This window comes from Hipposideros armiger, unplaced genomic scaffold, assembly GCF_001890085.2.
Source record: "Hipposideros armiger isolate ML-2016 unplaced genomic scaffold, ASM189008v1 scaffold_138, whole genome shotgun sequence".
NCBI lineage: Eukaryota > Metazoa > Chordata > Mammalia > Chiroptera > Hipposideridae > Hipposideros > Hipposideros armiger.
Window position 1 is genome coordinate 3,158,781 of NW_017731488.1, and position 15,454 is coordinate 3,174,234.

Sequence of the window (15,454 nt, forward strand, 5' to 3'; positions counted from 1 at the left end):
AAGGGCCACCTCCTGCAGGAAGCCCTCTGTCACTGTCCTAGAGCAAGGCTGAGCTTGCCGCAGCACTCATCTCAGCTGGCAGAGCCAAATCTGCTTTCCCACACCAGCGCCCTCACCATCTCTTGCCTAGGTGCCTGCAGTGGCCTCCTGGTAGGGCTCCTGCTTCTGCTGCCCGCCCCCAGCCTGTTCTCCACTTAGCAATCAGAGCACTCCTTTGAAAATGTAAGTCAAGGGAGCCGGCCGAGTGGCTCGTTGGTTAATACTTGACTTGGGAGCTTGAGCTCTGAGCATCAGGGCTGCCAGTTCAGATCCCACATGGGCCAGTGACGCTGCACCTCTACAGCTAAGATGGTAGACAACTGCTTGACCTGGAGCTGGGCTGCCATGAGTCGCGGGCGAGTGAATCGTGAGTCGTGGAGCTGGGGCTGGACTGCAGTGGGCTGCTGTGAGCTACTGTAAGTGGCCGACAGCCAGTGTGAGTGGCTGGAAGCTGGCGTGACTGGCTGGCAGCTGGCGTGAGCTGCTGTGAGCCGCCGTGAGCGGCCTAATGGCTGGTGACTGACTGCCTCACCCGGGAAGAGCGCAATGATCACAATACCAACATGGGCCAGTGAAGCGACATCCTCCACAATTAGACTGAAGAACAAAAGGACAGCGACTTGTCTGTTCCTCTTCCCCAATTCCCCAGTAAAATCTTAAAAAAAAAATTTAATTCAAATCATATCACTCCCCTAGTTCAGCCCACAAATGGCTCCCATCTCACTGCTTTCCATGACTTACATAACCATCCCTCCCTGCTACCCCTCTGAACTCAATTCCTACCCCTCGGCTCATTCGGCTCCAGACACACTAGCCTCCTCTCTATTCCTCAAACACATCCCCGCTCAGAGACTTTGCACTTGCTGTGCTCTCTCCTTAAATTCTTCTATTCTCTCCTCAAATGACTCTTTCCATGACCTCCTTACTTAAAAAGGTCTCCTGGTTATTCTATATCATGAAACCTCCTTTTTCCTTCAGAACATGTATCAAATTACTCATTCATTTCCTAGGCTGTAAGTTCCATGAAGGCAGAAACCATGTTTATCTTCTTCCATACTTAACTCCCTGTACGCATAATGGCTAAGTAGGTGTTTATTAAATAACCACACTGTACCATGTTGTGACTGAGTACATGTTTGTCTGTCCCACTGGTCTGTGAGACCCTGAAGAGTTCCCTACTCTATCATATTAAGTATCTATTTATCGATTGTCCATCTCTCCACTATCAGAATGGAAGCCCCATGAAGAAGGCAGGGATTTTTGTTCATTGCTGTGTCCTTTGTGCCTAGAACCATGCCTGCAAAATGGTAGATGTTCAATAAGTATTTATCGAATGTTGACAATGCAAGGGTGTGGCCAGATCATCTCTCCATCCATAGCACCCACTTAAACCCAAGCCCAAGGGAACTGTCATCAGTGAATATTGGCTGAATGAATGAATGAGTCTGTGCTAAGAATGTGTGCACTGACTGTACCCAGATTCTTGGGACTTGGACAAGGAGCTGGTGTGCATCTTATCTGTGTCTCTCACACACAAACCTCCCTTAAGAGACTAAGCCCACGGGATTTCCCAGAAGAGGGAGAAGAGAGAAGGTAAGGAAAGAAGTCATACCTGGAAGTGAGTGCTCACAGCCATCTGGTGGTCACCTGGGGAACTGCATGTATTGTCAGCCCTAGTCAAATGTCACTTCCAGCCCCTTCTGGGGAGATGGTGACATCTAGGCTGGAATGGAAGGCCCGCTGGACTTGGTTACAGGTAGACCTAGCTTCAGATCCCAGCTCTGTCATTTACTATGTGATTTGGGGCAAGTCCTTCGGCTTCTCCGGGCTTCACCTATGAAATGGGGATGCAGCATTGTTGTAAGCGATGAGGTTTGGCACCTGGTAGGTGGAAAGGATTGGAGAAGGTGTCAATGGTGGGGACAAGCAAGGAGGTAAGGTAGAGGGCATGAGGAGGAGAGAAAAGGAAGGGCTTCCCCTTCCTCTAGACAGCAGATAGCTGGGGAAGAGAGACCCGGTTGGCAGTGATGACCTCACCTGTCCTGTTGGCATGGGCACTTTTGGAGCATGAGAGAGAGTGTGCACATGAAAATATATAGCTCTCTTGAGTCTCTTGTATCTAAAGGTTTCTCAGGGTTGGAAATATCACTGCACTGTTTTCCTCCCTAGCTGCCTGAGGATCAGCCTCCATCATGAATGACCCAGTAACTGTTTGGATCAGGAAGTTCTAGCCAACCAACTATTTCCGTGGAAAGATGGTCATCAGTGTCCTGCTCCCTGGGAAGGCAACAGTACCTAAGACAGAAATTTGGTGAAAACTAGCCAAAATGTACAAAACCACACCAGATGTCATCTTTATATTTGGAGTTAGACCCCATTTTGGTGGTGGTAAAAAACTGACTTTGACATAATTTATGATTCTTTGGATTATGCAAAGAAAAATGAGCCCAAACACAAGCTTGCAAGACATGGCCTGCACGAGATGAAAAAGATCTCAAGAAAACAGCAAATGGAATGCGACAACAGAATGAAGGTCAGGACGATGGTAAAGGCCAATGTTGGTACAAAAAGAAGTAAAAGATCTGCAGTGACTTCATCTGTGGTAATTGTGCCAATTTTTCACGAGAGGATTAATAAACTATGAAAATTAAGAAAAAAGAACTATCAGGGCCGGCCAGGTGGCTCATTGGTTAAGAGTTCGCTTGGGAGAGCAAGCTCTGAGCAGCAGGGCCACCAGTTCTGATACCACATGGGCCAGTGTCGCTGGGCCTTCTAACAGCTAAGATGGTGAAAAACATCTCCACCTGGAGCTGGACTGCTGTGAATCGCCAGTGACGGTATAGGCTGCAGTGGGGCTGCAGTGGGCTGCCGTAAGCTACCGTGAGTGGCCGGCAGCCATCGTGAGCGGCCTTCCAATGGCCGGCAACCAATCTGCCTCAGCTGGGAAGAGCACAATGATCATAATACCAACATGGGCCAGTGAAGCGGCGTCCTCCACAACTAGACTGAAGAACAAAAGCACAGGAACTTGGCTGTTCCGCTTCCCAGATCCCCCAATGCTGTTCCCTCCCCCAATTCCCCAATAAAATCTTTTTTTAAAAAAAGAACTATCACTGCCACTCAGAATAGCGGAAGATAGTCTCTTTTTTTTTTCTAAAGATTTTTATTGGGGAATTGGGGGGATGGGAACAGTGCTGGAGAATTGGGGGAAGGGGAACAGACAAGTTGCTGTCGTTTTGTTCTTCAGCCTAGTTGTGGAGGACGTTGCTTCACTGGCCCTAGTTGGCACCATCATTGTGCTCTTCCCAGGTGATGCAGATCAGTCGTCGGCTTTCGGACAGCCGCTCACTGCGGCTGCTAGCCGCTCTCGCTGGCTGCTGGCTGCTGGCTACACACCGTAGCCCATGGCAACCCACTGCCACAGGGGCTGCAGCCTACGCCGTCGCTGGCAACTCACGGCAGCCCAGTTCCAGGTTGAGCTGGTGTTCAGCATCTTAGCTGTAGAGGGCAGTGTCACTGGCCCTCATATGTGGGATCTGAACCGGGGCCCTCTGGTGTCCCAAGCTAGTTCTTAACCATCGCGCCACTCGGCCGGCCCGAAGATAGTCTCTTATACACCCCTTTCATGCCAACCTCCCAGCAGTCTTCGCTCATCTCTGAGACCAGCTGGATGGTTGTTAGGACCCAGCTCTGATGGGGGAGAAGGTGGATACCTGAGTCCTGGGATGCTGACACCCCTGTGTTCTCTCCCTTTAATGCCCCCACCTTCCTTGACACCATGCATACTACCACTCTCTTTTCCTTCTCTTTCTCTAGATGCTGCTTGTTAGTTTAATTATCCAGCCAACACAGACTTGTTGAACACCTACTACATACCAGGTACTGTAAGAGAGTGCAAATCTAGGATGGAGGTCAGGGAAGCCTGCTTCGGAAGTGACTTGGGTGCGAAGACCTTAATGACATGAAGGAGCTCTAAGCAGAGGGAACAGCCTGTGCAAAGGCCCAGGAACAGGAACTCTCATCCACAGTCTGTGCCCTTAATGGTGGGGTTCCCTGAGGCTCCTCCTCGCTCTCTGCTCCCTCCTCTAGGTGATGTCATCTACCCCTAGAACCTCAGTTACTGCCTGCACACCTATGCCTCCTGGGTGTCCTCCTCCTCCTGCCAGATGTACTATTGGTAGCCTACACAGCCAGTGCTGACAATGTGCCAGGCTACTCCCGACAATCCTATGAGGTAGATATTAACATTACCGCTATCTTATTAGTGAGAAAATAGGCACAAAGAATCTCAGAAACTCACCCAGTCACACAGCTAGGAAATGGAGGAATTGGGGATTGAATCCAAGCTACAATCCTGACCACCTCTACCTGCTAAGCACCCCAAACTCACTGCATCCAACCTGAAGTGCATCATCTTGCCTACCTTGGCTCTCTCGTCTGCCACCAGCCTGTCACCTCCTTCCTCCTGTCTCACACTAACTATGGGAACTGCAGTGGTGCTGTGTAGGGGGAGAAGTCAGCGGGGTCTAGGATCTGGGCCCCTCTGGTTTCCTCAAGTCCTAACCTGATCCCTGCCAGCCCTCCCCTCCCCCCATTCCTTGGGCCTGGATGATTCCAATGAGGACCAAAGCTAGAGACAGAGGGAGGAGCAGCAGCCAGCTCCCCTCCCCCAGGACTGGCCATATCTGTCACATCTGGAGAAACCAGATGCAGGGGGTGTTCTCTGGGACTAAGGACAGACAGAGTTGGAGAAGATGGGGAGTTTCTTCTCCATGAACTACCTGCCAGGATGCCTGAGATGGGGGGTTGAGAGGGGCCTGCCCTGGAACTGAGCTGCCAGGCTTTCTTTCCAAGTTCTTCCCGGCTCCCTCTCTTCAGCTGCTTTGGGGAATTGTCCGTCCCCCCCCCCATTCCCCCCTGGCCACTGGCTTTCCAGATCCTTGAATAAATAATTCAGGTTTTGAAATTTTGCCAGGTCCAACCCCTCCCATGCTATGAGGGTACAATTGGGCTGACATGAGTGACGTCACCCAGCTACTTATCCAAGCACCAGCATCACGAGGACCTGCCCTGGCAGCAACTTAGCTGCCTGATCACTGTCAGTCCAGACTCTCTACTCTGTCTCACTCACCCTGGGGCCCCACTCCCCACAGTCACCTTCATTCCAGGACCCTACAATCCTCATCATTTAACTGTCACCTCAGTACCTCAGCACTTGTGACAGGGTCATGATAACCCAAAGTCCTATCACCTGCACACTCCATCTTCCCTTGTCACACATTCCATCACCCTCAGATCTCTGAAGCCCATCATGCCACAGAGTCACCCTGACACTGCTATGGTGGCTCTAGGAGCTTCCCTCTGTATGACAGCGTCCTTCAGCTACCATCCCCCAAGATCCAGTCACCATGCTCATACCGTCACTGCCACCCACCTCCCTGCTCCCTCGTGTTCCTATCACCGTCACCTCAGGGCCCCATCTTGACAATCTCAGTCATCCTCACCAGGGACGTCCATTCAGCCCCATCACACGGTCTCAGTCACCTGAACTTTGTCAGGCTGTCTCTGCCACCGAGGGTCCCATCAGCCCACAGCCTATCCTAGTCTCCTTTCTGTTACTCCCCTACACCTCCAGCAGCCTCTCTCAGAATTTTCCAAGGCTCTCCCACCAGCGCCCCCGAAAGCCCTGGCCCGCAGAGGGCGTCGCGTCAAGGACAGGGCGGGCCGAATCGTGAGGGGCGGGGCCGCGGCCACGGTCGCTTTTTATGAATGGGGGAGCGGGCGGTGCGAGGCCTCATTACTATGCCGCGCGACGCGCGCTGCGTCCCAGCGCGACGCGCCCATTGGTTAACCGAGCCTCTGACGTCACCGAACCGGTGGCCGGGGGCGGGGCGGGGTGACTCACGCCGCTTCTCCCGCGGCCGCGGGGGCTTCTCCGGGTCTGCTCACACCCTGAGCTGCCCGGACCCGAGTGGAACCTTCCCGCGCGGCCTGGCCGCGCCCTGCCCCAAGAGGTGAGTAGCGGTCCGCGCCGCGGGCACTAGGCGTCCGGAAGGGCACGTAGAATGCTGGTGCGCTGGGCCGGCGGTCAGGCTTCCAGCGGCGGCCCAGGGTCGGAGGTCAATACCTGGAATCCAAATTCTGGGCTAGCAGGCAGGGACCCCGTGTCTGGGTGCTGAGCGCCATCAGTGGGGTGACCCAGCGGGGGTTGAGCAGTCCTTCAGTGACCCAGAGCCCTGGAGGGACTGATGGTCTTCCGAAGTTGGGCTGGCAGGTGGCGGCTGGAACAAGGACCCAGGCGTCCAAGCTGGAGGAGGTGTCTGACTTAGGGATCCAGACATCCCGGCAGGAGGCGGAGTCAGGCCCAAGATTCAGATGTCCGGGCTGAAGGAAGGGTTTGATTTAGGGATCCAGGCTTCTAGCAGCGGGTGTCTGTTCCAAAGACCCAGAGGTTCAGGCTGAAAGAGGGTCTGGCCAGGGACAGAAGTCTGGGCAGGTGTGTGTTAGGGGGGCAGAGTTCCCAAGTGTTGTTACCCCAGGAGGGCAGGGTGGGGGCTGGCGGGAGCTTCACGCGCACTCCCTGGGGGCGGAGCCTGAGGCTGGCATTACCGAGAATCGTGAGGGGTCTGGAGAGCCTCAGAAACTGAGCATCATCCTCCCTGATGGGGAGAGAGCAGAGCTGCCCTCAGTCTTGAGATGTGTTTCCCTCCCTCTGTCCTGGCTTTTCCCAGCATCTCCTGGATCTTATAGGCCTCCATCCACTTATTTTAGTCCTTCATCTTGTTCTCCTCTCTGGTCACACACGTGGGAGAATGAGCCCTGCAGGACCCAGGGAGTTGGAAGGAAGATGAAGAATCCCACTGAGGACAGGAGTCCCCAGAAAAAGAGACCTGGGCTGGCCTGGGGGCATGGGAGAGGACAAAGGTATCCTGGAAAGGTATCCTGGAGCATGAGTGGGGGACCAGGCATTGGGATCCAGCCAAGCATCCTGAGGAGAGACTCCTACCAAGTATCCAGAGAGGGACCTTACCCCCTACAGATCCCTCTGCCCAGCACCCAGCCCTGTCGGTTTCTCATAGGGCCTTTCTCCTACAGGTACCATGATGTGGGGTGCAAGCAGCCCCCTGGCTTGGCTCTCTTCTGGCCCAGGGAACGTGAATATGAGCAGCGTAGGTTCAGCAGAGGGATCCACAGGACCAGCCGCACCACTTCCTTCACCCAGGGCCTGGGATGTGGTGCTGTGCATCTCAGGTACCCTGGTGTCCTGTGAGAACGCACTGGTGGTGGCCATCATTGTGGGCACTCCTGCCTTCCGTGCCCCCATGTTCCTGCTGGTGGGCAGCCTGGCTGTGGCAGACCTGCTGGCAGGCCTGGGCCTGGTCCTGCACTTTGCTGCTGTCTTCTGCATTGGCTCAGCAGAGATGAGCCTGGTGCTGGTTGGCGTCCTGGCGATGGCCTTTACCGCCAGCATTGGCAGCCTACTGGCCATCACTGTAGATCGCTACCTTTCTCTGTACAATGCCCTCACCTACTACTCAGAGACAACAGTGACGCGGACCTATGTGATGCTGGCCCTAGTGTGGGGGGGCGCGCTGGGCCTGGGGCTGCTGCCTGTGCTGGCTTGGAACTGCCTGGACACCCAGGACACGTGCGGCGTGGTATATCCACTCTCCAAGAACCATCTGGTGATCCTGGCCATTGCCTTCTTCATGGTGTTTGGCATCATGCTGCAGCTCTATGCCCAGATCTGCCGCATCGTCTGCCGCCATGCCCAGCAGATTGCCCTCCAGCGGCACCTGCTGCCCGCCTCCCACTACGTGGCCACCCGCAAGGGCATTGCCACACTGGCTGTGGTGCTTGGCGCCTTTGCTGCCTGCTGGCTACCCTTTACCATCTACTGCCTGCTGGGTGATGCCTACTCCTCGCCCCTCTACACCTATCTCACTCTGCTCCCTGCCACCTACAATTCCATGATCAACCCCATCATCTACGCTTTCCGCAACCAGGACGTGCAGAAGGTGCTGTGGGCCATCTGCTGTTCCTGTTCCTCTTCCAAGATCCCCTTCCGATCCCGTTCCCCCAGTGATGTCTAGTCGCGTACTGGTGACCCTTCGCACCTGATCACTACAGAATTCCAGGATGTTAGGTCCTCCAGGGTTTTATTCCAAGCCCCCAGCTCCACACCCCGAAGACCCAGCTGGTTCTGGAGTTCTAGGACATCGGGTGTTTCACAGGATTCTGTTCAGTTCCCTGCAGGACCCAGCTGGCTCCATGGTTCTAGAATGTTCAGGTAGTCAGGGTTCCACTCAGAAATGTCCCACAGCCCAGCTGGCTTGGAGTTCCAGAATGCTGCTGGCTGTTTTACAGTGCCATTCCAAGTCCCTGGTCTTCCTCCTTCCTTGACCTTGACCACGTCACCTTACTTTTGAGTTTCTGAGCTAGAGTCAGAGAGGTTAGCCACTCAGTTGCCTAGATAGAAGAGAAAAAGATTTATCTATCTATATATGCGCGCACTAACAAAGAGAGTATCTATTTATTATTTATTTATTTATTTATTTATGAGTATAAGGGGGGAAAAGAGATCCACACCTTGAAATCCAGGCCATACCAGGGTATCCCTAGTCCCCACACCCACATTTCTGACCTCAGTTCCTAGAGGGGGGAAAAGGGAGAAAGAGAAATCATGTATTTTGTTATTATTTTTGCTTATTTTTTATTGAAGAGATCATAGAAACCAGAGCCTTCTCTCCAGGCCTGCCCCTCTAGGGTTTGAGTGGGGGAACACACCAGCCTCTGGTTTTTTATTTTTTTAAGAAGCCATCACCTGAGCAACCGAGAATTCCTCTGCGCTGGGGGCTGGCTGCCCTCTGGTGGCTGTTTGGGGGAAACTGCAGCCTGGCCAAGCAGCCAGGACCAAGATGTGGCAACCCCTACTCCACTCCAGCCTGGCCTCCAGTGCCACAGCCATGGTCTGGGGGCCAGGCCTCACCTTCCAGTGCCCTAGGAGGCAGGGTGTGAGCCAACATCTGACCCCTCTGCCAATCGGGGTATGGCCCCCAGTGCATTCCCTATTCCTGTCCCTGACCCAACCCTCAATAAAAAATGATTTTGTAATAAATGTTTCTGTCTGTGTGTGTGGAGGGGGTGGAGTGGGGCCTGACAGGGAAGAGCATGGCATGGGAGGATTAGGCCAGGCCTTGAGGCCTGTTGGGGTACACGGGAAGCTGGAGATCCAGGGTGGAGTTTGGCTGGCAGGTGATACCCCTACCCCAGGATGCCAATCTGATGGGCCCCTCTGCTCAGACCTGGGCACCCCCAGACAAGGGCCTACCTCCCCTTGGGGGACAGGAACCAGGGTGCTGGACCATTCTTGGGTTGAGGATGCCCACATCCTACCCACATTAGCTTTAGTTTGGGGCTTTGACATGAAGTATATATACTCAAAAGATGTCCGTTTCCTTAATAATAACAGCCCCTTATAATCGTGGGTATATGTATCGTGTGCTAGGCACTGTGCTAAGTGTTCTACAGATGTTACCTCATTTATGCCTAACAAGCATCCCAGGGCACTGGCAATATCTTTATTTTACAGATGAGGAAACTGAGGCAGAGGGAGGATTGGTAACCGGCCCAAGGGAACATCTGTTTCTAGAACCTGTGCTCTGTCTACTGGCCAGTGGCCTCTCATCTCCTTCCCTCCTAAGCCTGGGGCCTACCTAGGTCATTCTGGGCCCTGATTTGTGTTGTTTATTTTCTGAACCAGTGGCCACCTTTGGGAGATAGTTGGATGAGATCTGGTCATTCTGGAGCTGGAATAGCTTCTTTTCTATGCAAAGGTGAATGATGATAAGTGTGTACATGTGCCCTTGTGTGCATTTGAAGACAAATGTGCAGGACTCTGAGTTTAGAGGTTTGGGAGCCAGGAAGGATGTGTTCACCAGGCAAGGGTAGGAGCAAGTTTGGGGTGTGCTTGAGGAGGAAGCTCGGACTAGCCACAGCTTTCAGCCTCCGTGGCCTCACAGGTGGCCAATGCATTCTGACCCACCCATCTGTTGTACAGCTGGGGAGACTGAGGCTTGAAGAGGAATAGCCATTTGCTCGAACTCACACAGCTGTGCCAGGTTAGGACTCAGGTCTTTCTCCATTTCTTTGGCCATAGCTTTTTTGCCTGTTCAAGATCCCTCCCCAATAACAGCCACAAGTGGGCATGCCAGCAGGCCTGGGTCAGGGCTGGTGGAGGGCAGGCCCGGCTGAGCTACACACAGCTCCAGTCCAAGTGGGGAGGCCCCACCAGGTCAGGTTGAGCCTCGTCTTCTCCCCCCACCTTCCTGGAAGGACCTTGGGAAAAGACCCCCCACTCAACAAGCACCCCGCACACATGACAAACTTTGGGCCAAACAGTTCACACATCACCATGCCCACAGGGTTGGACTATTACTCTCTCCATTTTACAGAAGAGGAAGTTGAGGCTCTGAGAATAACGGGCCTTCATTCATGCACTGCTGTCCTTGTGGACAGCTTAGATTCTAGCCTTGGAGATGGTAATAAAGAGCTAAGTTAAAAATATGGTAACGTCAGAGTGATAAGTCCTCCAAGAATAATTAAGTAGGGAAGGGACACAGGGAGTGCGTGTAATCTTTAAATGAGGGTGCCCATGAAAGGCCTTACTGCAGGTGACATTTGATTTGCTTAAAGTCACACAGTTAATAAGGAGCTGAGCTGGGATTTGAACCCAGGTCCATTTAAGTCCAAATCTGTTTCTTTCCTGGGTGAAACAGTGGGTTTCAGGAGTAGCTCAGAAACAACACTCAAGGAAACCATGCCAGGGAGTCCTGTCCCCGGGCTGGGGAAGAGTTGGGGGATCTCCCAGACCTTTGGGAGGTGGTGTAGGGAAGGGCTTCCTTACTGCCTCCCCATGCTCCCCAGGAGCCCCTACCAAGGCTCAGGAGAGGGACCAGTGCCCATCCTATCCTGAGCAAGCTTGGCCCTTGGCTTCCCCATCCCAGCTTCTGGCTGCAGGGCCCAGGGAGGCCGAAATGCTAGCCAACCTCCTGTCTGGGAAGGCCTGTGGCGGGCCCCCATGCTGGGGATCCTTCGCTGTCTGCCAAGGTGTGGTTGTGTGGTAGATATGAGGTATTTCTGGAGGCCTAAATCAGGGGTCTCTGCCTTGAGTCCTGGGCCCATCCCAAGGGCTGAATGAATCTGCCTCGAGGTTGGAGCCTGTGCGCCCATGGGGTGGGGCTGGCTGGCTTCTCCTTCCTCCCACATTCTGCAGGTACAGCTCAGGTCCTCCCTGTACCCCCACCTCCAGGAAGTCTCCTTGGCTTTGCCCTCCTGTGGCTGTGAAGATGTGCTTTATACACCACACTTTGCTACACTTCTCCTGAGTAAACATTTATAGAGAAGTCTTGCCTTCCTTGTGAGAATACAGGCCCTTGAAGGCAGGACTCTGTGTCCCACCTCTAACTAAGGTTCCCTGAGAAGGGACATGTCTGGCCTCTCAAACTGACACCTTCTATGTCTCTTTTAGCCTCAGACTCATCTAGTGCTCAGCCTGGGGCTGCGCATGCCTGTATTGCTTGTGTGTGCATGAGTTGTGTGTGTGTGTGGGGGGGCGGGTAACGAAGCCTTCCAGCCTCTCTGCCTCTGCCAGTTTTCCAGCCCCATGCCTGATCCCACCCAGCTACAGAGGCCAGGAGGGTGAACTGGACAGTGGAGGCTCCCTGGACTGGGGGAGGCAAGGGTTGGGGCCCAGAGCCCTGTCTTCCTGATGGGGTAGGCCCTGAGGTAGGGGTGGGGCCCATCGCTCCTCCCCTTCTTCCTAGGTCCTGTGTGGGAAAGGGGGATCAGCCCCCAGTGCTGAGCCCCTGCCAGGGCCATGACCGCCTCTCCCTGCAATAAGTGAGGAGACAGCAGCTATTAATATAAGATGAGTTCACGGGCTCACAGCTTCTGTAGGCTGGAAAACAGGCTCCCGGGGCCGGGGGCTGCGGCAAGTCTTGTCTGTCATATTCTCTACTGGAGCCTGGAGCCCGCCAACCCACATCCCCTAGCTCCCTACATGCTGAGACCTGTGCATACATGGGCATGTGCACACGGGCACATGAACACAAGCACATGCTGGCTATTCAGAGCACACATGCATACTCACCCACACGTGTATACCCAGACGTATCTGCATGCTGGTACATACACTTGTGCACATAGATATATCGTTGCACACATGTACATGGGCCATATCAACTTCATGTGCATATAGTTGCATGCAGGAAATATACTTAAATGTGTGTACATGTCCTTACACACGTGTACACACAAACACAGACTTACCCTGGTATACAGATGTGCACAGAGGTCCAGATATGCTTGCACACCCAGACGTATTTGCATACCACTGCACACCCACATATATGCAGACACGAAGCTGCACATGTGTATACAGATGGTATCCATAGTCATGTACACACATTTGCATACAGGACCACATGCAAGGACTTGAAGGCATGTACATGCCCTTTCGCACACAGTGTACGCAGTCGCACAGGCTCCCCACTGCTGTCAATGCTCAGCAATCATGAATTCACAGGCAGACCGTTGGTTTCTAGCACCATCAGGCTGGCTCAGCCTCCCCTCTCTTTCTTCCCTCCCCCAGCCTCATGATAGGCAGCTCTTGCTCCTGCCAACCCCAATGCCTGTCTTCAGCTTCCCACCCCCCAGGGGTCCCCAGATCCCTGATTAACCCCCTTGCTAATTGGCCACCAGCCCCTTGACTTTGCTGCAGGCCTTCTCTGGAGCTGGGAGCAAGAGGCTGCAAATTGGCCAAGCAGTATGGGTCTAGGGAATAGGGGTGGGGGTGGGGGTGGTCTGGGGCGTGCTGTGAGCCCAGTGCCTGGCTGGAGCCAGGTCGGGCACCCCCTGTACCAGGGCTGGGGGGAACACTAGCATCATATTCTCTTGGGAGGGCATTCCTCCGATTCATGTGTATATAGTCCCATGAAACCATCCCTCACGCACCTTTACACACACTCACCACTTGTCTGCATGGTCATGCCTCACTCCACTTCTTCACACAAATGCACGTGAGCATTTGCATGTACTGTCAAGTACACTCATGAACAAACCCAGTAGGCATGCATGCAAAATCTTACATGTACATAAATGCACCTGCCAGATATGTCAAGACCATTCATATATGTACACCCAAACACAACTCACCTAAACGCATAAATGCAGTCACGTGTACAGGCTTGCAAACACACACTTTCATGTTACACATGCCTATGAGTGTACTCCTAAGTATACTTGCAGGCATGTAAGAACATACACCCATATGTTAAGTGCACACCCGTGGATCCCAGGCACACATGCACAACCCACTCACATGTGTGCACATACTTGGATGAACAAGCTACCAGGTGGCCGTGGCATAGGGGGAAACCCCTTTAGCTCCATCTGGCTTTGTAGAAAAAAAGGTAACTTAAGGTTGGCACAGTCTACTGGTGGGGGTGGGGAGTGGTGGAACCCACTCAGGTTTCAAGTTGCCTTTCCTCACCTCCACATTAATGCCTAAGCTTGGGACCTCCTCTGAGTTATCCTCAGCCTCCAGGGCTCCCCGACAGAAGGGCAGAGCTTCTGGCTTTAGCCTCTGTAGTTCCTGGCTCCTTGGCTCTGGGCCTGAGCCCACAGAGTGTTTTACTCTTCTGTAGGCAGCCTGGGGCATTGGAAAGAAGAGGGTTTATATTTCCATGCCGGATGCCTACTTGCTGTGTGACTTTGGGCAAGTTGCTGTGCCTCTCTGTGCCTTGTTTCCTCCTCAACTGTAAAATAGGAATACAAAGCTCTGTGTTGGTAATCCTCCCAGGATTGGTCTGCGTCCATAGGGTCATGTTTATGGATGTGCTTTACTCATGGAAGGGTTGCCTATATCATGGTCACCTCCTCACTGAATAGGTGAGGAAGCTGAGGCTCAGAGAGGGAGCAGCAAGGTGGGAGCCAAAGAACCTGACCTCTGACCTCAACCAGGAAGCCTCCTCTTTAAATACCTGAGAGTGTGAGCAGGCGCAGGCGCATGCACAGTTCCCGAGGTAAGGGCAGAGGCGGCTACCTGCTAAGGTGAGAGAGTGCCAATATAGGACCCCTGCCACCACAGTACTGGCAATTCTACCATGAGAGACTCCTTTGGGTGCTGGAAGCAAGGCTTTTTCTTTTTTTGACCTCCAGCTTCAGAACCCCCTCTAGACACCCTTATTTCCTGGGGCTGAAGGGCAGTCCATGGTGAGCTAGCTGACAACCACCCCCAGCAGAATTTACAGGAAATAGTGCCAGGTTGCCCTGCCCACTGGGCGGCCAGGAGGGGGCAGTGAGGAACCGGCAGAGGCAGCACGGAGGGAGGGGTGATTCCTGAGGACTGTGTGGCTTGCCTGTGATTATGTGTGTTCCTGTAACTGTGTGCTGATCGGTACCCTTGTTGGCACAAGGGCAGGGCTGTGTGTGCAGTGTGTGTAAGTGTCCCTGGGCCTGTGGTCGCCAATGTGCCCACTTATGTGCGCGGGTGTGCATCTGAACAGGTGTGTGTGCACGCACTGGGCAGGGTGGGTCTGTGGAAAGCCCCAGCCCAGACCTAGGGAACGCTGATGGTGCGACGCTGAAGGTCTACGATAGCTGGGCCCTCAGTCCAGCTCACTTGATTTCAAAACAAGAGCAAAATTAACCATCACCTGTAAAACTGGGTGCGAGGAAGTGGGGGAGACAAGAACGGAAAACCTTTGCCATGCCCCCTCTGGCACTAAAGGCAATTCCAAATGGAGAGAGGCTGAAAGCTGTTTAAGTTGCATGGTGAACAGAACGAGCTCTGGCTGGAGTCCCATGCTCTGGAGAACCATGGCTTTGCTGCTGGCCAGTTATGTGACTTTAGGCCACTTACTTAACCCCTCTGAATCTGTTTTCTCAAGTGTAAAATGTGTGTGTGTGTGTGGGGGGGGACAGGGGGAGGGGGGCTTGCCTTATAAGGTTGAAATAAAGTGTATGACGTCTTGGGCAGGTAGGAGGCACTCAGTAAATGCTCAGTCTCAGGATTAGCCCAAGAGGTGAGGCGACTTGCACAGGGTCACAGCTCCAAGTGGAGGAGCTGGAATTTAAGCTCAGGCCTCCTGCTTCCCAGAACCACATTCCTTCCCTCCAATTCCGTGGCAAGGGCGGCTCCCGACACCACCATTTTGTCTTCTCCCAGGGCGGGCGTCTGGCTGCCTGTCAGTCACCGGCCTTGGGAAGCCAAGTGCTGACTAAACACAGGCCTGAGCAGGAGGGTGGAGCGAGGGGATCTGCAGGGGTGAGCTGGCTCCCGAGCCCCCTCCCCTGCACCCCCACCTCCAGCGATGAGCTCAGAGCGGCTGGCGCAGCAGTTGCTGACAATTCA

The 15,454-nt window shown here is 53.6% G+C and overlaps 1 protein-coding gene across 1 annotated transcript; it reads left to right on the top strand.

Moving 5' to 3' along the window:
• The first annotated feature begins 5,957 nt into the window (after nt 1–5,957).
• GPR3 (G protein-coupled receptor 3) lies at nt 5,958–9,157 on the top strand. The gene is made up of 2 exons (XM_019650135.1): nt 5,958–6,053; nt 7,135–9,157. Exon 2 carries the CDS (start codon nt 7,140–7,142, stop codon nt 8,130–8,132), a length of 993 nt encoding a protein of 330 aa, XP_019505680.1. The 5' UTR covers nt 5,958–6,053; nt 7,135–7,139; the 3' UTR covers nt 8,133–9,157.
• The last annotated feature ends 6,297 nt before the right edge of the window (nt 9,158–15,454 follow it).